Raw genomic sequence first — 20,890 nt, 5'->3', positions numbered from 1 at the left:
GGACAGGGGTCACGCGGGCGCCACAAATACATGATGCTGCTGCAACCTCCGTTTGTACTCTCATGACTTTAACGTGTCCCCGGCCGTGATGACGTCGTAAAAATTATTTTTTCTTAGTGGTTTCCTTTTAAAAATGAGTGACAAGCTACGGGCGCCATCTTGTGGCTATCATGTGACATTGTTTTACTTCATGGTGCGTCTCCGCAGCAGCCATGGAGGACGCCACAGAGGAGTTGCAGGAAGTGGAAGGAGCCAGCCCGATGATGAATGGTGAGGAGGCGGACTTTAAAGAGGACACGCCTCAGAGTGGCACTACAGGTGTGTTCGTGTAAGGCTCTTAAGAGTGATTTAAGGTGTATTAACGTGACCCCGCCCACTAGATGAACCCGACGCGGCCACCGACGAGACGCTACAGAGTGGCGATCAAGGTGGCGGCAGCGGGGGAGGAGACTTGTCCTCCATCAACGCCATGATGTCAGCGGTAATGTCAGCAGCGGGGTCCATTAACGGTGAAGGAGAAGCAGGAAGTGACGCCACCTCCGGCCCCTCCCCAAGGTAGCAGCATGGCCGACGTGCCACCATTACCTTTGTGTTTAAGCAAAGTTGAATAAACACTGATGATGATGATGTGCTTGAAGCCCCTCCCCTAACAAGACATCAGCCCAGAGAGCGCCACCCGGCCGCAACATACGACGCAACCAGGTGAGCCAAGGCCCCGCCCCCATCTTCGAGGTCAAGGCCGTCAATCCCATCCTGCTGACTCGTCCGTTTTGTCCGCAGCAGGACGTCAAAGAAGACCACTCGACTCACGTGTGTCCACTGTGCGACAAGAGCTGTCAGAGTCAGCATCAGCTGACCATGCACATCAGACAGGTGAGCACTTACTTCGTTACTTCAACTTCATGCCGGAATTGCCGCCATTGACAATAACCGTGGACTTTTTCTGCCCGCAGCACAACACCGACGCGGGGGCGACGGACCACTCGTGCAGCATTTGCGGAAAATGTCTGAGCTCGGCGTCGTCGTTGGACCGACACATGCTGGTGCACAGTGGCGAGCGACCATACAAGTGCAACGTCTGCGGACAGACCTTCACCACCAACGGGAACATGCACAGGTATGTACACGCTCTCCTGCCTTTTCACCATAAACTCCCCTCCGAGCCAGGAGGAGTTACAAAGTAACCCACACCCAAAACACACAATGCCTCAGTGACAGGAAGTTGGCCATTAACCCGTTCTCCAGTCGACCATGATGGGAGAACGACTCCACTGGTCCTGTGTGTTCGTGTGGAGGGGTGTACAGGAAGTGGTACTTCAAACCATCCAACCCCCCACTCTATCTCTCACTCTTACACACACACACACACACACACACACACACACAGGGATACGCCCATCATTTATCAGTTAAAGCCAGCCTCAAACATGACAAAACGACGGTCCCTGCAGTGCGTGCGTGTGTACTTGTGTTTTTGCGTTTAAACATTTGTTGGCATACGAATGTTTTCTATCCGGTGTGAACAGTCGCTGCCGCCAACACGGTAATAAAACACAGGTGTCAAACTCAAGAATGACACCTGATTGAGCTGCCAGAATATTATTATAAAATCTATGAATGTTGTTTTTATGGCGTCTTATTGTAAAATGGAAAAATGGTAACACATTTTTTTATGGTAGACTGGCAGCTCAACTCAGAATAAAAAAACAAAACTGGGGTAACAGGGTTTCCTGTGGATTTCCAAGATACCTGTGGCAGTGGGTGCTTGGTCGGTTACAATGACGTCATCATATAATTTGCATAGTTTGCTATGATTTTCTTTAAAAAGGCTAAAACATGTATACATACATTCAAAAACAAATCTGTTATTAATTATATTTTTTCTACCGTTTTGATATATTTTCAGTTGTTTGTGTTTATTATTGTACAATGGACTTTTGAGAATTTTCCTTAATAAAAACTAGCTACCAATTTAGCATCTTTTTTTGGTGTTATTATAGACTGTACTCCTGTTTAGCGACTCCTCAATGTCCCTGACGATAGAGGTGCAGCAAGCATGACGTCACACTTGTTTTGCGCTGCTGCTCCAGTTGGACTTTCTCTCCTTAAAAAACGCCATTGTCCTCTTAATATTTGCACATTTTGTAGATCGCTGTCCGCTGTTATATCTGAGATACATTAAAGTTACGTCCACAACGCAGACATGCTGACTATGCTCCAGACAATCCTGTGCATCTTGTTTATTACTTCATCACATCATCCAGTTTCAACAGCGCTGTTTTCGGTGATCAAAGTTTTGGCAGCAGAATTTTGGTGCATAAATAGAGCGCAAATGGCTATATATATCCATTCACACTGTAACGACCTGGTGGTGGTAATGTTTTATGTTCTTGTGGTTTTGATTTGGTGTTCATTTTTCCCATGTTTGCAAACACACCGTCTGGGCCTGAAAGCGGATTGGTGGAAAATGAGGAAGTGTTGTGTGTCCGTGGAAGCACAGAGACAAAAGTGTTTAAACGGGAGATAAAACCTATTGGAAGGAGGACTGTATGTGACTTCTTCTGAAGGCTAAAATACATTATATTAATTGGTTTTCACATAAAAACCTTCATTTTTTTAAGGTGTGGTGGCTATGATTTTGCTGTGGCGGGCACAGTCAATTACATTACATGGAAACCCTGGGTACTGTTTTTCCATTTACAGTAATATGTTGTAAAAAACACCATAAATTATTCTGGCAACTAAACTGCCAGTTTTTTCCATAAAAACAGTGATACAGTTTTTCCATTTGTGGTAATATGTTGTTAAAAAACACTGTATATTTTGGCAGTAAAATTCTGATGACAGAGAAGCCAGTTTTTTACTGCAAGTTCTATTGCTATTTTTTCACTGTGTATGTAAAGAATAAATTTAAAGTAGAAAAATTCATATTATTCGCTGTTAATAGCGGCCCCCTGTAGGCAGCCATAACTGCAATGTGGCCCGCAATGAAAACTATGGTTAGGTTTGTGAGGTTGAAAGGACAGGAAAGTCTTTGAATAGAAACCAAGTGATAGATGCTCTTATAGCATCATCACTTACAGCAGTGGTGTCCAAACCAAAAACTGAAGGATGGTCGTACCACTTTGATACAATTTTTGTATAAAGATACTAAACCCAATCCAAAATGGCCCCTGGGCCACACGTTGGACACCAGTTTTACTTCACACCACCTCACTATGAATCAAGGTAGTACACTTGTTGAACACCAGAGGATGCTGAAGATTGGTCATGTAGCATTAAGGACTTTTTCATTCAAATTAGTCTGTGAACTTCATCTTTTTACTTCCTATGTCAACACATGAAGTTGTTTACTTACATGTACCGGTAGACTGTTTTAAAATGATATCATAATGTAACAGCTGCACACAGTCACCATGCCACCTCGTCCTCTGATTGGTCAATGGAGGGGTAAGAGAACAATTTAGGAACGTTCTCCCCACACCCCCACCTGATTGGTGAATAAAGTACTTCCTATGTCAGTCGGTGTCACATTTGATGACTGCTGTCACAGGACCCTTTTACGGGCGTCATGTTTGCTGCCCATGGGCTTCTATTAATAGACACTGGCCTGTCCCCTCACCTCCTTTTTTAGCTTCTTTGTTCCTATTTCTTTACCCGCAACCTCCCACATGAAGTTTATCAGTGATTTGTTCAAGTGGAGCACTGACTAATTAACTGTCTAATGAATAAAGCCTGATAAGTTGCACAATGGCACCTCTCAACAGACACATGAAGATCCATGAGAAAGACCCGGCCAGCGGCCTGCTCCCAGTCAGTCCTCCCTCACCTACCAAGCGGCGGAGGCCATCCATGAAGAGGAGACAAGGCATGGAGGACGAGAGTGGAGACGAGCCACCCTCCAAGAAGGTTACCCGCACACTTTCCCACAGTTGTTCAAGTTGAGCATGTAGGAGGTGGAGCTAAATGATGATGTCGTGCAGGTGATGGAGGACTCCGCCTTTGAGGAGTCCCCAGTGGCGACGACTGCGGCAGCAACAGCGGGTGCCCGGGGCGTAGACGAGGAGCTTCTCCCCTGTCCCATCTGCTTCAAGAACTGCAGCAGCAGACTTGAGCTGGACACACACATGGACACACACCCCGACACCACACTGAGGTACACACACAACACAGGGTTCTAGACAGCCAATAGCAGTCAAGCCCCCATGAAGATAGTCTGGGCTCCATAAAGACAGTAAATGTATCCATCTGTTGGGGTCAGGCAATGAGGGAAGGGGGAGGCCCAACAGGAAAGATGGGTGAGGTGGGGGTTGATCTTTCATGGTCCACTGGACCTGGTTGCCGTGACGACTCTTCTATCCCCCTCCTTCTCAAATGGCAACAAGGACAGTAGTCTGTCACCATAGCAACACAACAGTCAACACAAGTTTGAGCGAGTAAGGATGAGGAGCAAGAGGGAGGAACGATGAAAAGCAGGAAGTAGAAAGAAAGACGTCAGCAGGTGGCGCTAAGCACCCAGTGGAGGGTGTCAAGAATATTTAGCAGTAAATCCTCACTAATCAGTCCATAAGAGGATCCAGTATGGGAGGAGTGTGGGGTCAGGTGCTTCAGGGTCTTCTTGGTTGACTGAAGTTTTCCTTGGACATGTAGAAGCATAAAGTGAGTGTGTCTTAATGAGAAACATCTACAACTACCAACAAGTGTGATTGCAACCACTTGCACAGTAATTTACAGTTGACTAGTTATCCATGCTCAAAGAGAACTATCGCCACCTAGTGGCCATGTTAAAACAGTTCCATTAAAAGCACATCTTCAAGCTAGGAACTCCCAAGAGAAGTTCACGTTTGAAAATATGTCCTTGTTCTGTTTCCAGGTGTGACTTCTGCTGCCTTTCTTTCCGAACCCACCGCGGATTGTTGCGTCACAACGCAGGCGTCCACAAGATCCTTCCCCAAGACCCCAGCGGCCGCCCCTTCATCCAAAGCAATCCCTCCATCCCCAGCGGCTTTAATGACCTGGCCTTCATTGATTTCTCCTGCAAGAAGTTTGCTCACATTGCACAGGTAACCACCCGCCACCGTCTTTGATAAGGTCGCTTCCTGTGTGTGAATCTCGGCTGAGTCCTCACCTTGTGGCCTTGGTCAGGTCTGGTGCGAGACGAACCTTCGCCGCTGCGTCAGTAAGTTCCATCGCTTCGTGTGTGAGTGCTGCGACAAGGCTTTTCCACTGCGCTCAGCAATGGAGCTCCACAAAAGCACCATCCACGTAGACACACCCAAGGATGCTATCGAACACGAGGCTGCAGAGAGGAAAGAAGAGATTGCTACCCAAGAAAATGACGTCAAGGAACGTCAAAATTACTCCAAGAATGGTCTTTTTTCCAAGCAGTCCAATTTCTTGGAGGCACTGGGTCTCAAGCACATCTCTAAGGTACCGTGTCTTTTTGACGGTAAACCAAGCGGTTCTAAATTCAAACAGATGAAACAAAGACTTCTGCTTCTTTTTACTCTTAGGTCAAGTTCGGACCCACAGATGATGAGATCCACCAGGCCCACTTGGACAGCATCAAGGTGATCCATGTGGAGCAACTGAGCTCCAGCCTGCCACAGGACCACACCTACCTGGCAGGAGGTCTAGGTCTGACTCTGGGAGTGGGCGGGCTGACGGCACTCAGCATCCCCCTGCTGGACCAGTCAGGCACTGCGTCCACTCTGCAGGGTCTTTCCCAGCGGGACGCCCTCAGCTTGCTCTCCTTGCAGCCCTTCCAGGCAAGCTTCCGCATGCAGCCTGATGGTGCTACCACCGCTGCTGGTGCAGCAACATCTGGCGTCAAACCCGGCGAGGTTGGCGGGATCATGGAGCTGGCAGACATACAGAAGATGCTGAAAGTGGCCACTACATCCCCCAGTCAGATGGGACTGAGCATCCCCACACTGGCTAAAGCTGCGGGGTTCACTGGAGGACAAGGTGTGTGTGGCCTCGGAGGACATTGTGTTGTTTAAAACGTTTGCGTCTCTTAACGAAAATGTTTTTTTCTTCCGTGCAGGTCAAGTCCAAAACCAAAAGGCAATGCCTCCGTTGAAACCCAAACCTCCAATCACACCTCGCACCAGCCTTACTGCAACAACGCCGCCGCCCCTCCAGAGTTCCCAGCAGGCTTCACTGGGCTGCATCAGTCCCAGCCTGCCGCCCCCGACCCCCACGCTTTTCAAAACGCCCTCCTCTTCCTCTTCGTCCTCCTCATCAGCAGGCGGCGGCCACTCGGAAGCTGAGTGTCCTCTGTCTGATTCACCGCCTGCAGCCACCACCGCTGTGCATGAAGAGGAGGGGCTTAGCCGGAAGAAACCAGGAAGCAAAGCAGTTAACGAGGGCGGCGTTGCCAATGCTGGCTCGGCCAAAGGCTCCTTCCCGTGTCGCTTCTGTGACCAGGTATTCTCCTTTTCGGGCGTCCTGCAAGCTCACATGCGCTTCCACCTGGGCATCCTGCCTCACCAGTGCAACATCTGCGATTACGTGGCCCCCGACAAGGCCACACTCATAAGACACTTGCGCACGCACAGCGGCGAGCGTCCGTACATTTGCCGTGTCTGCCACTACCCCTTCACTGTCAAGGCCAACTGTGAGCGCCACCTCAGGAAGAAGCACGGCAAGACGTCCAGGAAGGACATAGAGAAAAACATTAAGTGTGTCTTTTCAACCACGCTAAACGCCACCACCGCTCTTTCCACCGGTACCACCACCGTTGATCCTGGTACAGGAAGTACCGGAGCAGAGACGGTGTGTCGGTTTTGCGGTGAGGACCTGAAGACGTACCGGGCACTGCAAATCCACTTGCGCACACATAATGGCTGTCAGAGGAAGCCATTTGAGTGCCGACGCTGCGGCGCTGCCTTCCTGGCGAAGCGAAACTGCATCCACCACCTGCTCAAGCAGCACCCTGAGGTGCAGGAGCGTGAGATCGAGGATCACATTGCTACGCTTCAGCCGGCTGCCTCTGTCACCTTTGTTCGCACAGCCCCCAACAGACTGAGTCAGCCACCCATGCAGGCAATCAAGTTGGAAGGAATGACTAACCCAATTTATCACGAAGAACTGGACCAGCCTCTGGACTTCTCTGCCAAAGGTCGCGGAGGCCTTGTGGCGTCTCCTGGGGTCAAAATGGAGAGTCTCTCCCCTAGTCTAGACTGCCCTGCCCTAGACGAGCCCATTGACCTGTCCATACCCAGCAAGAGGCAGAAGCGGGAAGCCACCATTATCAGTGAGATGCGGGAGATCAAGATGGAGCAAAATGGCAGTAACATCATCGAGCAGCACATTGTCGCCAAAGAAGACAAGATGGCGGCCACACTGCCTGTGGGCTGCTACCAGTTCACTCCTGGATCCACACCTCCCCCTTCCTCCCTCGCCAACCTCAGCACATCTACAAGACCTCAGCGCCTTAAGCCCCTCCTTCCTAAGCCCGTTTCCTCGTCCTCAGCTCCTTCGACAGCCCTGAAAGAGCTCCCGCCTCTGGCGTCCATAGCTCAGATCATCCACTCAGTGTCCGGCGCGCCGGACCTGTTGAAGAGGGAGGTGGCCACGCTAGAGGGAAAACCTCAGCCGGCTTCTGATTCAACCGCAGACCTTCCGGGAAGTTCCACCCTGCAGGAGCCACCAAGTGATGACAGCAGCAGGTGAGAAAGCGACTCCCAGCATCATCCAGCTTCATGTCACACATGAATACTCATGTTTGCTTTTGATGGTTCTGTCCAACAGGAAGAGAACTAGGAAGAAGACCGCAACCCTCGCCATCAAGGACCAGAGTGTCCTGAGCAGCGCTGTCGACCTTGAGTCCAGCGGCGAGTTTGCCAGCGTGGAAAAGATGCTCGCCACTACAGACACAAACAAGTTCAGCACCTACCTGCAGACCGGGGTGGGCGACCTCACATCCAAGAAAGGTCACACAGAGCAAAGGTTCAAACACACACTCTCACACACACTTGAGACTTGACAATTATCTCTGTGAGCAGATGGCGAGAGAGCAGGAGGAGGCGGGGACAAGGACAGCGGCCCGAGAGAGGAAGCGAAGACATCTGTGTTGCTTCCTCAATCAAAAGGGAAGAAGAACGCGTACTCCAACTCTGTCCAGAAGATGACTTGTCCTTTCTGTCCTCGAGTCTTCCCCTGGGCCAGCTCCCTGCAGAGACACATGTTGACGCACACTGGTAATGCTTGCCTCGCTTCATCTCTGTGTTAGCCGCCATCTTGCTGTGCTCTGTCTGACCTAAAGTGTGCATCCACTTAAGGCCAGAAGCCCTTCCCGTGCCCACGCTGCGACGCATTCTTCTCCACCAAGTCCAACTGTGAGCGCCACCTTCTGAGGAAGCACGGTGTTACCAACAGAACACTGCGACGCAACGGTGCCGTCATCAAAAAAGAAGGCGACGAAGGCTCACAAGAGAGCGCGGGTAAGAAAGCCGCTCGTCGTTGTCGTCAGACATGATATTGTGCCGGCTCTGACTCTGCTTCCTGTTACCCACAGAGAGTCAGTCTGAGACAGAGCAGCTTGCAACAGAACCACAGAGCGCTGATGAGCCTTCAGCCTTTGATGCCGACCCTTTCACTGACCTAAAAGACACTCCCTCAGAGTCGCAGGGGGAGGAATCGACTCCTACCAGCCCCACCCACAGGCCCAGCCCAGGTAAGCCCCCACCCCTAACACATGCTAATTAAGAACACACTCATTAGTTGATGTCATTATGAATGTGCGTTACCAGGGTCCAGTCCTGCTCAGCAAGTAGAACCACAATCTCCTAAACAGCCAGATCAACAGGGGGCAGCGGAGACAGAAACTAAACTAGCTCCCAGTGCCAAAGTAATAAGTCACTTTCTTATACATGTTATCTTTATTTGTTAATTTATGACTAAATCAATTTATATTCATCTATCATTAGATGGAGAACGCTGACGATGACGACTGTCACAGCAACAAAAGTTTGGACCTCAACTTCGGCAGGAAGCTCATCGATTTCAAGCTGTCTAGCTCCGCCCCTTCCACAGAGAGTCCACAGGAGGTGACAGATAAGGACAAGACCAGCAGCGTCAACGCTTCCTCGGCTTGCACCACCCCCGCCGCCAAGCCTCAGCCTGAGTACAAGCACGTGTGTCGCGTGTGCAAGAAGAGTTTCCGCTACGCCACCACCCTCGCTCGCCACGAGAGGGCGCACCTGAACGAGGAGACACCGGCAAAGGCGATGTCGCCGCAGAAAGAGGAGGCAGAGAGTGATGTCGCCAAAGAACCAGAAGAGGAGAAAGATGAGGGGCCTAAGAAGGAGGTGGAGCCTGATGACGGCGGCGGTGGGAGCGAAGCAGGCGAGAGCAGCGAGTCGGAGGACGAGGACAAGGAAAAGGAGGAACGCAGCGACGAGGAGGAGCCAAAGAGCAGAGAGGGTGGAGATGCGTCGGGAGGTCGCGTGGACAAACGCAAGAAGATCTGCAACGTGTGCGCCAAACGCTTCTGGTCTCTGCAGGACCTGACCCGACACATGAGGTCACACACAGGTAGGCCCCACCCACTCGCTATCGCTTCCTTCTCTTGACGTCAGCTGACTCCCCCCGCTCGTTGTCGCGCAGGCGAGCGGCCGTATCGCTGTCAGACGTGCGATCGCACCTTCACACTCAAGCACAGCCTGGTCCGCCACCAGCGTATCCACTCCAAGAGCCGCGATGCAGACGGTGCCAGTGAGGACGGCGACTCCTGCGCCGCCACGCCCACCTCCACCTGCCCGCCCTCGGAGAACGAGAGCGAGAGCGCCAAGGACTTAGAGGAGGTGGACGCTGCCGAACTGGAGGGAGGATCTGATCCTGAACCAGTCGAGGCCCTGTCCGCTGCTTCTGAGGAGGCGGCTGGACGATGTGCAAACCCCCAGGATGCCGCCGACAATGAGAGGAGTGATGTGGCTGCTGAAGACCCTTCCAAAGACCCGCCCCCAGCCTCGGGCTCTGCCCCTGCTGAGGCCATCATCCAGGACCTGCTGGAGATTCGTGTCCCATCCCCCATGGATCAGATGCTGCCCAATGGGGAGCCCCCATTGGTGGGTGTGGACTGAGTATGCCGAACCTTTGAGAAGCCTTGAAGTGCCTTACTACTCGTCCATCTTCATCACTGAGGAGGATGATGATGACGTCCTTTTTATAGCTTTTTAACTGTTTTTGTTTTGGAAGATCAAGATGGCCGACGGCTGTGTGTCTCACGGCACGTGCATGCGCAAAGAGACGCATTTTGTAACTGGAAAAGATGGCGGACAGATTTGCCGCCACCTCTCTGCTTGTGTGAGGCGGAGCGGAGGCTCACACTTTAGCGAACTTCTCAGTTTATTCCAACGTGCACAACGTTGCACGGGGGGACTTTTCTCAGTTTTTGGGTGACTTTTTGGTGTCGGGAGGGAATTTTTCTGGGTTTATTTTCTAAATATATATAAATATATATATACACATACATACATATATATATATATATGTGTGTGTGTGTGTGTGTGTAAGTGAACAAATCAAATTTAGTTAAATGTGTGCGTGCGTGCGCATGTGCGTATTCTTGTCGGCTTTCTTCTGGTGCCTCGGCCTCGCTCGCACTGACCCGGGTCCAATTTACCTCAACACGTCAATCATGTCTTCCCGCGAGCCAGCATGGCTAAGTGTTAGCTCGGCCGCTGAGCTCGCAGCTAAGCACAGCTAGCTTGTCAGTCGGTCCCTGCTAGCCTGCTTTGTGCAATTAGCCTTAACGCACAAGAAATAGCGATTAGCTTTTGGCTTAGCATCACCTCAGCTTCTTAAGGGCTGAAACTACTTAGCTACAGCTATTAGCCTGTGTCTATCAAGGGCTAACATATCAGTTCAGTCATGACGTTATTAGCCTTAGCTCAGTTATGAAGTCATGGGGTAAAAGCACACTTTTGGCGAGTGGACCAGACCAGCTAACAAGCTAACACGTTGAATAGCTTCTAGCTAACCACAGGCTACGCTGGCCTGCTGTAAGTATTAGCACGTGACATTTTGACCCAATTTAACACGCTTTCCCCCCCCCGATTAATTTCTTCTTTCATGCGAGCTCAAAGAACGTTAATACATTAAATACTAACGTGTTTTGTTTGATAAAAAATGGCGTCAGAGACAATCAAGTTGAGGAAAGAAAGATAGCTGGGATGAAAGTACAACACTATGTTGTGTCACTGGATTCATAGCAGCCACATTTGCTTTTTTTTTTTTTTGCTTGGGGGCGGTGGTCTTTTTTTATGTTTTTCACATCAACCAACCTCAAAATAGAATTAAAAAAAAAACCTCAGCAATAACATTAATAACAATAAACTAACTGAATTGGTCTGACTGGACACTAAACTCTACTACTGCTAGTACTTATCACCAAAATGGTTCCCGAGCGCGGCCACCGCTGCTGCTCACTGCTCCCCTCACCCCCCAGGAGGTGGAACAAGGGGATGGGTCAAATGCAGAGGGTAATTCACAGCACCTAGTGTGTGTGTGTGACTATCAGTGGTACTTTAACGTTAAATACTAGTACTACTGCTAGTATTTAAATACTAGTACTACTGCTAGTACTTACATACTAGTACTACTGCTAGTATTTGTACTAGTACTACTGCTAATACATACTAGTACTACTGCTAGTATTTGTACTAGTACTTACATACTAGTACTACTGCTAGTATTTAAGTACTAGTACTACTGCTAGTACTTACATACTAGTACTACTGCTAGTAGTTGTACTAGTACTACTGCTATTACTTACATACTAATACTACTGCTAGTATTTAAGTACTAGTACTACTGCTAGTACTTACATACTAGTACTACTGCTAGTATTTAAATACTAGCAGTAGTACTATTGCTAGTATTTAAATACTAGCAGTAGTACTAGTATGTAAGTACTAGTACTACTAGTATTTAAGTACTAGTAATACTGCTAGTACTTACATAATAGTACTACTACTAGTACTACTACTAGTACTTACATACTAGTACTACTGCTAGTTCTTAAATTCTAGTACTACTGCTAGTACTTACATACTAGTACTACTGCTAGTACTTACATACTAGTACTAATGCGTGTACTAACACGGCTACTATGGTAGCCATTTTGTCCAAACATGTCACAATCAGAATTCATCCTGCAGCACTTTGACTTATCTGTATGGGGGGGCTTCTTATCATCTCATTTAGTTTTGTTTTCAGTGACAAAGTGTTGAGTGGATTCTTTAAGTTATTTCAAACACAAATCTAGTACTATGGAGATTTGCGAGTGCTAATAATTAGCATCAGGCTAACAACACCTCGCTAGTGTTCCCGCGCAAACGGCAGGAGTCGCTGCTTTTGTCATTTGAAGTAAATTCCGGTTCTGTTCATCAAATTGTTTAAAGTTTAAATAAAATGTTGGCTTTTGTCAAGTTAAAGGACAAGGAACGAGTTAACTGTAATGCTCACCAGTCAAGGGACTGTCCTTTTTCCCTAGCGAGCTCGCTTAATTTGGCTTAGTTAAAGCCGTGAGCCCCGCCCCTTTTCAACATGACGTATGAACTTCTGTGTGAATCCTGGACTTCCGCGTTGATTGTTTTTTTTATATGGAAATGTATTTATTTGGAGCCCAGGTGTGTGTGCGTGCGCCACCTGACGACGAGAAGCCATGTTTGAAAAAGACAAAAAAAAAAAAAAAAATCTCACGTTGATGGTTGGCGTGATGACGTCACTGTGTCGCGAGCACGCGCAGCTGGCCGGGCTGCAAACGAGCAATAAGAATCCAAAAGAGGAAAAAAAAAAAAAAAAGCTTTAATTAAATCCATTAAAGTCCATTTTTGTTGCTTCTTTTTCTTCATCAACTTTAAAATGTTTAAAAACTGTGAAATTATTTTTTGTTCTCTTCTGGGTGACTTTTAGAATAGTTTTGCATGTTAATCAAACGTGTTCAAAAAGGTTGTTGATTTCGTTCCATACACACGTCTAATAAATAAAGTATGATTTTGCTCTCAGGGTTGTTGACACTTTCTAACAAAGTTGTTTAGTTTTCCTGAGCTGCAAACTGTTAACGATTTCATTTCATGTTCTGTCAATCACTACACAAGCACTTGACTGTGAACACACACACACACACAAAAGGTCACACAGCATGAAGACACAAATATGTTGTGTTATTTCAGACAAATAAGATGCAAAGAAAATAAAGATGATGAGTCAAATTCGCCGTCCTTCCTGTCTCCCGGCGTCCGCGTAACAAGAAGTCGATTCCACTTCCTGCTTGTGTGACATAGTTTTCTAAACGTTATTGACACGTGATGGAGCCTCAATAACCGTGCACCATGTCTGGACAAAATAGTTTGGGCAGTTACAGGAAGCGAAGGTTTTGGAGTGCATCTGGTCAGACTCGAAGTGTACAATTGTCCAAAATGTCTTCCTTAAAAAAAATAATTTACATTTTCTGTATATGGCCCTCGCTAAAAAGTATGGCAGCCCGCTTCAGCCACTAAAAAAAATAAAAATACCCCACTGGTAAGTCATAATTGTGAGATTAAAAAAAAGTCCTATTTATGAGATCAGTCAAAATTATGGTATGAAAAGACATAATTACATTTTTCATCCCATAATTAGGACTTTTCATCCATTTTCTACAGCTTGTCCCTATCGGGGTCGCAGGGGGGCTGGAGCCTATCCCAGCTGCACTCGGGCGGAAGGTAGGGTACACCCTGGACAAGTCGATAAATACGACTTTTTATCTCATAAATATGACTTAACGTATAATTAGGGCTTTTTATTTCATAATTTTGACTTTTAACTCATAATTATGACCTTTTAACTTATCATTTTGACTTTTTATCATAACTACGAGTTTTTAATTTTATAATTTCAACTTTTTTTTATATCATTTCGACTTATTTCATAATTATGACTTTTTAACTTGTAATTTGTACTTTTTATCACATAATTTTGACTTTATTTCATAATTTCGACAATGACCTCATTTCAAATTTATTTAATCATTTTCTACTTTCTCATAATTAGGACTTTTTATCTTGTACTTATGACTTTTTTTTAAAACTCTTATTCATAAAAAGTCGAAATTATGAGGGGAAAAGTCCTAGTTATAAGATTAAAAAAATTATAAATGATAAATGGGTTATACTTGTATAGCGCTTTTCTACCTTCAAGGTACTCAAAGCGCTTTGACAGTATTTCCACATTCACCCATTCACACACACATTCACACACTGATGGCGGGAGCTGCCATGCAAGCCGCTAACCAGCAGCCATCAGGAGCAAGGGTGAAGTGTCTTGCCCAAGGACACAACAGACGTGACTAGGATGGTAGAAGGTGGGGATTGAACCCCAGTAACCAGCAACCCTCCGATTGCTGGCACGGCCACTCTACCAACTTCGCCACACCGTCCCTAAGATAATCATGTGTTTTTGTTTCATAATTTTGACATTTTTTATTGCATAATTTCAGCTTTTTATTTAATTATTATGACTTTTTATCTCTTAATTAGAAAAAGTCAAAATTATGAGGAAAAAGTCCCAATTATAAAATTAAAAAAATCTCATAAAATGAAAAGTTATACTTATGGGTTTTTATCTCATAATTTCGATTTTTTATCTAATAATTTCGACTTTATTTCATAATTTTGATTTATCTCAATTAGGACTTTCTATATCATGATTTTGACTTTTCCTCATAATTTCGACTTTTTATTTAATAATTAAGACTTTTTATCTCTTATTTAGAAAAAGTCAAACTCATAAGGAAAAAGTCCCAATTATAAGATAAAAAAAATCTTATTCATAAGATGAAAAATTATACTTATGGGTCTTTATCTAATAATTTAGACTTTCTTATTTCATCATTTCAATTAATCTCAATTAGGACTTTCTATCTCATTATTTCGACTTTCTTAGGTCATACTTTCAACTTGTTATCTCATAATTATGACTTTGTATCTATTATTTATAAAAAGTCATAAGTACTATAATTTTTATCTCATAATTAGCATTTTTTAATCTCATAATTTTGACTTTCTTATATCATAAATTTGACTTTTTATCTAATACTTATGACTCTTATTAAAAGTCGAAACTATGAGACAAAAAGTCACAGGTATTATAATTTTTATCTCATAATTATGACTTTTTATAAATAGTAAGAGATTAAAAGTCATAATGAGATAAAAATTATAATAGTCAAAATTATGAGATAAAAAGTCATAAGTGTTCTAATGTTTATCTCATAATTACAACTTTTTATTTCTTATTTATAAAAAGTCGTATTTATGAGATAAACATTACAAAAAAAGTCATAATTATGAGATAAAAAGTTATAAGTATTCTAATTTGTATCTCATAATTATGACTCTCATAATCTCAACTTTGTCTCATAATTATGACTTCATCTCATAATTATTTCATGATTTCGACTTTTTATCTCTAATTTATAAAAAAGTCTCATGAAATAAAAAGTTGTATTAAATAAAAAGTCGAAATTATGAGATAAATTTGAAATTATGAGATAGTTGAAATTATGAAATAAAAAAGTCATAATTATAAGATAAATCATAATTATGAGATGAAAAGTGATAAGTATTATAATTTTCATCTCATAATTTCACCTTTTCTCATAATTTCTACTTTCTTATTTCATAATTTTGATTTATCTCAAACTTGTGACTTTGTTCTCTTATCTATAAAAAGTCATAAGAATTATCATTTTTTTCTCATAATTACAACTTTTTATCTCATAATTTTGACTTTCTTATCTCATAAACATGACTCTTATTTATAAGAAAGTCGTCATTATGAGCTAAAAAGTCCTATGTATTATCATTTTTATCTCATAATTATGACTTTTCATCTCATAATTTCGCCTTTCTTGTCTCATAATTTCGACTTCATCTCATAATTATGACTTAGCTTTGGGGTATCATTTTATTTTTGAGTAGCAGAAGCGGGCTTCCATGAAAAAAAAGACTCCCCTGGTATAAGAAGTCAGATGGTGGAGGCCTTCATTTGCGCCTGTTCGCCAAACAGCTGAGTGAAGTGAAGCACATGTTCCTCGCAGTGCTCTCCTACACACACACACACACACACACACACACACACACACACACACACACACACACACACACACACACACACACACACACACACATTAAGGATATTGACAAGGATGCACGCTAGCGTGTGTCATGCGTGCTCACCTGTGTTAAAGGCGGGGCTTCCCCTAAGCCGCTGATTCCTCTGCTGGAAGGACCTGAAGACGGTGTAGAACAACATGTCGTCCCCGGTCTGACGAGCGGCATCCAGAAACTTGCGGGCGGACATATTGTCGTGAGCGCCTGCGCCATGTCGAACAACACTGGTTAGCTTCCTGGGGAAAAGCCGCTAGCGAGAGCCCATAGGGCAGAGTTGCGTACCGACGCTGCGGATGAATCTGAGCGCGGCCAGAACCTGCTGCTTGGACAGCAGAACCTCCACGATCTCGTCGTTGGCCGTCGACAGGCGCTGTGACACAACACGCGCGTTATTTCATTGGACAAAGATGGCGAGATGTCACCTCCATTACCTTCAACATGTCCAGTGACAGCTGGTGGGCGGGGGGGTACGTGCTCTCCAGAGACAGGAGCAAGCAGGCCTGAAGTTGACAACAATATGTTGAAATATGTCTCATGCTAACAGCTAGCTAGCTAACCACTAGGCCACCTACTCAGTGGCCTGGGTTAGAGTGTCCGCCCTGAGATCGGTAGGTCGTGAGTTCAAACCCCGGCCGAGTCATACCAAAGACTATAAAAATGGGACCCGTTACCTCCCTGCTTGGCACTCAGCATCAAGGGTTGGAATTGGGGGTTAAATCACCAAAAAATGATTCCCGGGCGTGGCCACCGCTGCTGCTTACTGCTCCCCTCACCTCCCAGGGGGTGATCAAGGGTGATGGGTCAAATGCAGAGAATCATTTCGCCAAACCTAGTGTGTGTGTGTGACAATCATTGGTACTTTAACTTTAACTAATAGCATCAGAGTTGTGAAATATCACATCTCAGTTATTATCTTCATTGGAGTGAATCGTAATGTTTCTTATCACATCATAATTGGAGTACTGTATTTTTCGGACTATAAGGCACACTTAAAATCCTTCCATTTTCTCAGCAGCGGGGGGTGTATATATTTTCAAGTATTTTTTATATATATAAATAATCCGTTCATGAATGAGTATATCCGTTCGGCCACCGTGTTCAATGGAGAAGTCTGATCTACAAAATGTGCAAGCAGCTACCCCTTCCCCTTCCAGCTGTCCTGGATGAACTGAAATGATTTTTTCTAGACATGTTCGATAATATCGGCCGATAAATGCTTTAAAATGTAATATCGTAAATTATCGGTGTTGGAGCCAAATTTCCTTATTTGTTTATATATTTTTTATTTTATTTTCTCTAAATTGATTGTTGGGTTCAGCATGTTTAATTTCCTTTTCGGCAGATTGCTCCGCCCACTTCCTGTTAGGAACCAGGAAGTGTTGACATGGGAGGGGACTGTTGCTATGGTGCGGTTACCATGGTAGCCTATAAATTGGGTTCAGGTGTGAGCATGGGCAGGGCGATTGGAGGACAAACAGTTTTTGACCGTGTCGTGTCATGTCATGTCATGTGGTATCGTGTTGTGTCGCGACAATGCTGTAATAATGTGCCATTCAAGGTCAGCATACTTTATGTTATACAACCTACATTTGATTTAATTTAGATAGCTGGAATAAACGGATTGTCATATCCAAACACAGTTCTACAGTACTGGACATTCTATCATTTAAACGCGTCAAACTGGTCAACACAGTCACCCTCGGTACCAGCCCAAAGGTAAGGGCTGTACAATCGGTATGTTTTTTTTTTTTTATCGGTATCGGATTTATTTATTTATTTTTGTATTTTATTTTATTTTTTATTAAATCAACATAAAAAACATAAGATACACTTACAATTGGTGCACCAACCCAAAAAACCTATTTCCCCATTTACACTCATTCACACAAAAGGGTTGTTTCTTTCTGTTATTAATATTCTGGTTCCTACATTATATATCAATATATATCAATACAGTCTGCAAGGGATACAGTCCGTAAGCACACATGATTGTGCGTGCTGCTGGTCCACTAATAGTACTAACCTTTAACAGTTAATTTTACTCATTTTCATTAATTACTAGTTTCTATGTAACTGTTTTTATATTGTTTTACTTTCTTTTTTATTCAAAAAATGTTTTTAATTTATTTATCTTATTTTATTTTATTAATTAAAAAAAAAAAGGACCTTATCTTCACCATACCTGGTTGTCCAAATTAGGCATAATAATGTGTTAATTCCACGACTGCATATATCGGTATCGGTTGATATCGGTATCGGTAATTAAGAGTTGGACAATATCGGAATATTGGATATCGGCAAAAACGCCATTATCGGACATCCCTAATTTTTTCCAATCATTTTGGAACTTGCAAGCGTACTTCTTCTTACTCGTCGGCGCCATGTCTCTTCTTCGTTCTTCTGCTTCGTCTCTGTTATGTTTTTGGACATTACTACTTGCCGTAGTTTTGAAGCAATGCATGATGGGAATCCGGATGTTGTGTGCCAGTGTATTAACGTGCCGGCTGGAATAAACACACGCTGAGAAATAGCTCCGTGCCTGCCTACTTTATGGGTTATAGATAAACCTATGGATAACGGAGACATATATAATAGTCTCCTTTTCAGGTGAGAGACGACACTAAAGGCAGTGCCTTTAAGGCATGCCTTAAAATATTGTTGTCCGGGTGGAAATCGGGAGAAATTCGGGAGAATGGTTGCCCCGGGAGATTTTCGGGAGGGGCACTGAAATTCGGGAGTCTCCCGGGAAAATCGGGAGGGTTGGCAAGAATGGGATAGAGACTACAATGGCGGACGCGTGCAAGGCAGGTATATTTATACTATATATGGATAATCCGGTGACGTTTTCCCCAACCGGTGACGTCACAAGTTGTATAAATTCCAAACAGCTCATCTGGCGGAAGATTGTTTTATAAATATCCCCGCAATGCCTCCACGGTTTGGTTTAAATTTTTCGGGACTTATGCAGATCCCAAATACACAACAGCAGGTGCCAATAGGTGAGAAATGTTGGTTTTGCATAATAGGGCCCCTTCCAGCTCGTCATGACTTAGTCTTGGATCAGTCCAGTACAAGTCTTGAACCGGTCTCGGTCAAGTCTTCCACTAGTCTTGGACCGTGTGTGTGTGTGTGTGTGTGTGTGTGTGTGTGTGTGTGTGTCTTACCAGAGGTTTGGAGTCGGTGAGGACGTGATACTGCAGGAACTGATGCAACATGTAGAAGAGGTTGTGCTGGACCAGCGTCTTGATGACCAGCTCATACAAATAATGCTGACAAAGCAAATAGACACGAACGTCAGACGCTGTTTGGGGGATGATCTTTGACGAGGCGTCACTCTGCTGCCGTCTTACCTGCACGGTGATCTGGAAGTGGTTTAGCGAGCGGATGTACTCCATTAGCACGGCGATGGTGAACTTGTGGGCGGCGGCCTACAGACGGACGTTAGCGGCACTACTTTTTTCGTTTTACAAAGATATTCTTACCTTCCTCTCCGTAAAGGCAGACAAGACGTGCGTGTACATGTCTGACTGGTCGATGACTGCCTGAGTTCTAATCGGGCGCTTCTGAGCGGCGCTGCCTCTCGCCGGACCCGACTCCATCGCCTGCGAGTGAGGACAAATAATCGACACCGTGCCGCCACTTGCCTGCCCCTCTGATGACATCACTCACCACAGTGTAGCTCTGCTCCGCCTCCAGGAAGTCCTTGTACACCCGATTGAGCTTGTCAAAGACGGTCGCCACCACGGGAAGACTCCCCTTCTGCTCACCGTCCAGAACTGGCCACACACATTAGCATTAGCTCGATAGCCTACGCCAATCTGTTTCCATGATAACCAAGCGGCAACAACCGTACGCTGAGAGCAGACGGACAGGATGACCATCTTGCAGTCCCTGCGGCGCAACAGGAAGTCCATCAGTTTGCCCTTGTCACTCAGCAGGTTGACGGTAGGCGACAGCATCACGTGAAGGTACCACAAGTAACCTGAGGGGGGGGCGACACAACGCACTCAATCGCACACCAGCGGCATCAGCGTCTAACGTGCGTGTTTATCGGGCACCTTCGCTGGCGCTGATGATGATGTCAGGCTGGAAAACGCTCCAGGAGGACGAATCTGGGGTGAGGGTTAAGCTCGAGGAGACAAAAAAAAGAAAGCCAGGCGAGCAAACATGTTGAGGATACACAGCTGGCACAGGACAGGAGGTTGTGAGGGCGCCACCGCCGGACCTACAAAGCATAGGAATCAACTTTACCATATATATTTATGTTTACAACCAACATGCCAGGTTTAATAGCCAAACCAAGTCTTCTTGGAAAAAGAAGCCATAGAAGTTCATCTTTTTAAATCCCACACGTCATGTTTACAATCTACACACAGCAACACCTGACACGGATTTTATTTGGAGCCTCTCTCCTTTCGCATTACAACATTTTTTCACACTTTTTAAAATCTATGTTCAACTATTTTTATGCTTTTTTTCATCTAAGTTGAATGTAAGTTTATGCAAATGTTGTAATATAACAAATCATCATAAAATAATACTCTTGGCATTCTCTCGATGAGGTTCAAGCACACCTGTGAAGTGAAAACCATTCCAGGTGACTACCTCTTGAAGCTCATCGAGAGAATGCCAAGAGTGTGCAAAGCAGTAATCAGAGCAAAGGGTGGCTATTTTGAAGAAACTAGAATATAAAACATGTTTTCAGTTATTTCACCTTTTTTTGTTAA

General features: G+C 45.0%; 3 protein-coding genes across 9 annotated transcripts in view; 1 reads left to right on the top strand and 2 right to left on the bottom strand.

The window, feature by feature from the left end:
- rreb1a (ras responsive element binding protein 1a) overlaps window positions 1-11,953 on the top strand; it is a 36,012-nt gene extending 24,059 nt beyond the window's left edge. For 2 of the 4 annotated variants that reach the window (XM_062020793.1, XM_062020795.1), the window contains 18 exons: window positions 208-318; window positions 381-555; window positions 639-702; window positions 781-873; window positions 954-1,117; window positions 3,768-3,909; window positions 3,984-4,156; window positions 4,874-5,063; window positions 5,146-5,430; window positions 5,514-5,967; window positions 6,047-7,673; window positions 7,756-7,937; window positions 8,010-8,204; window positions 8,286-8,447; window positions 8,522-8,680; window positions 8,757-8,854; window positions 8,934-9,540; window positions 9,613-11,953. In XM_062020793.1, the coding sequence (XP_061876777.1) occupies window positions 208-318; window positions 381-555; window positions 639-702; window positions 781-873; window positions 954-1,117; window positions 3,768-3,909; window positions 3,984-4,156; window positions 4,874-5,063; window positions 5,146-5,430; window positions 5,514-5,967; window positions 6,047-7,673; window positions 7,756-7,937; window positions 8,010-8,204; window positions 8,286-8,447; window positions 8,522-8,680; window positions 8,757-8,854; window positions 8,934-9,540; window positions 9,613-10,088 (5,357 nt within the window). In that variant the 3' untranslated portion in view covers window positions 10,089-11,953. The remainder of the gene's footprint in view (window positions 1-207; window positions 319-380; window positions 556-638; window positions 703-780; window positions 874-953; window positions 1,118-3,767; window positions 3,910-3,983; window positions 4,157-4,873; window positions 5,064-5,145; window positions 5,431-5,513; window positions 5,968-6,046; window positions 7,674-7,755; window positions 7,938-8,009; window positions 8,205-8,285; window positions 8,448-8,521; window positions 8,681-8,756; window positions 8,855-8,933; window positions 9,541-9,612) is intronic. The other 2 variants (XM_062020794.1, XM_062020797.1) reach the window with 2 other exon arrangements.
- Window positions 1-12,547, bottom strand: part of nrn1a (neuritin 1a) — an 83,064-nt gene extending 70,517 nt beyond the window's left edge. For all 4 annotated transcript variants that reach the window (XM_062020801.1, XM_062020800.1, XM_062020802.1 and 1 more), the window contains exon 1: window positions 12,475-12,547. The gene's annotated coding sequence lies outside the window, so the exon portion shown is untranslated. The remainder of the gene's footprint in view (window positions 1-12,474) is intronic.
- A 609-nt stretch (window positions 12,548-13,156) lies between these two features.
- rmc1 (regulator of MON1-CCZ1) overlaps window positions 13,157-20,890 on the bottom strand; it is a 15,494-nt gene continuing 7,760 nt past the window's right edge. The window contains exons 11-21 of the mRNA XM_062020799.1: window positions 20,344-20,388; window positions 20,222-20,275; window positions 20,017-20,145; window positions 19,833-19,939; window positions 19,646-19,765; window positions 19,514-19,591; window positions 19,328-19,432; window positions 16,595-16,663; window positions 16,446-16,533; window positions 16,230-16,367; window positions 13,157-16,097 (exon numbers count right to left, since the gene is read on the bottom strand). Of these exons, the coding sequence (XP_061876783.1) occupies window positions 16,018-16,097; window positions 16,230-16,367; window positions 16,446-16,533; window positions 16,595-16,663; window positions 19,328-19,432; window positions 19,514-19,591; window positions 19,646-19,765; window positions 19,833-19,939; window positions 20,017-20,145; window positions 20,222-20,275; window positions 20,344-20,388 (1,013 nt within the window). The 3' untranslated portion in view covers window positions 13,157-16,017. The remainder of the gene's footprint in view (window positions 16,098-16,229; window positions 16,368-16,445; window positions 16,534-16,594; window positions 16,664-19,327; window positions 19,433-19,513; window positions 19,592-19,645; window positions 19,766-19,832; window positions 19,940-20,016; window positions 20,146-20,221; window positions 20,276-20,343; window positions 20,389-20,890) is intronic.

Source organism: Entelurus aequoreus, linkage group LG15 (assembly GCF_033978785.1).
Source record: "Entelurus aequoreus isolate RoL-2023_Sb linkage group LG15, RoL_Eaeq_v1.1, whole genome shotgun sequence".
Taxonomy (NCBI): Eukaryota; Metazoa; Chordata; class Actinopteri; order Syngnathiformes; family Syngnathidae; genus Entelurus; species Entelurus aequoreus.
The sequence above is the reverse complement of the archived record's forward strand: the minus strand, read 5'-3'. Positions and strand labels throughout refer to the sequence as shown.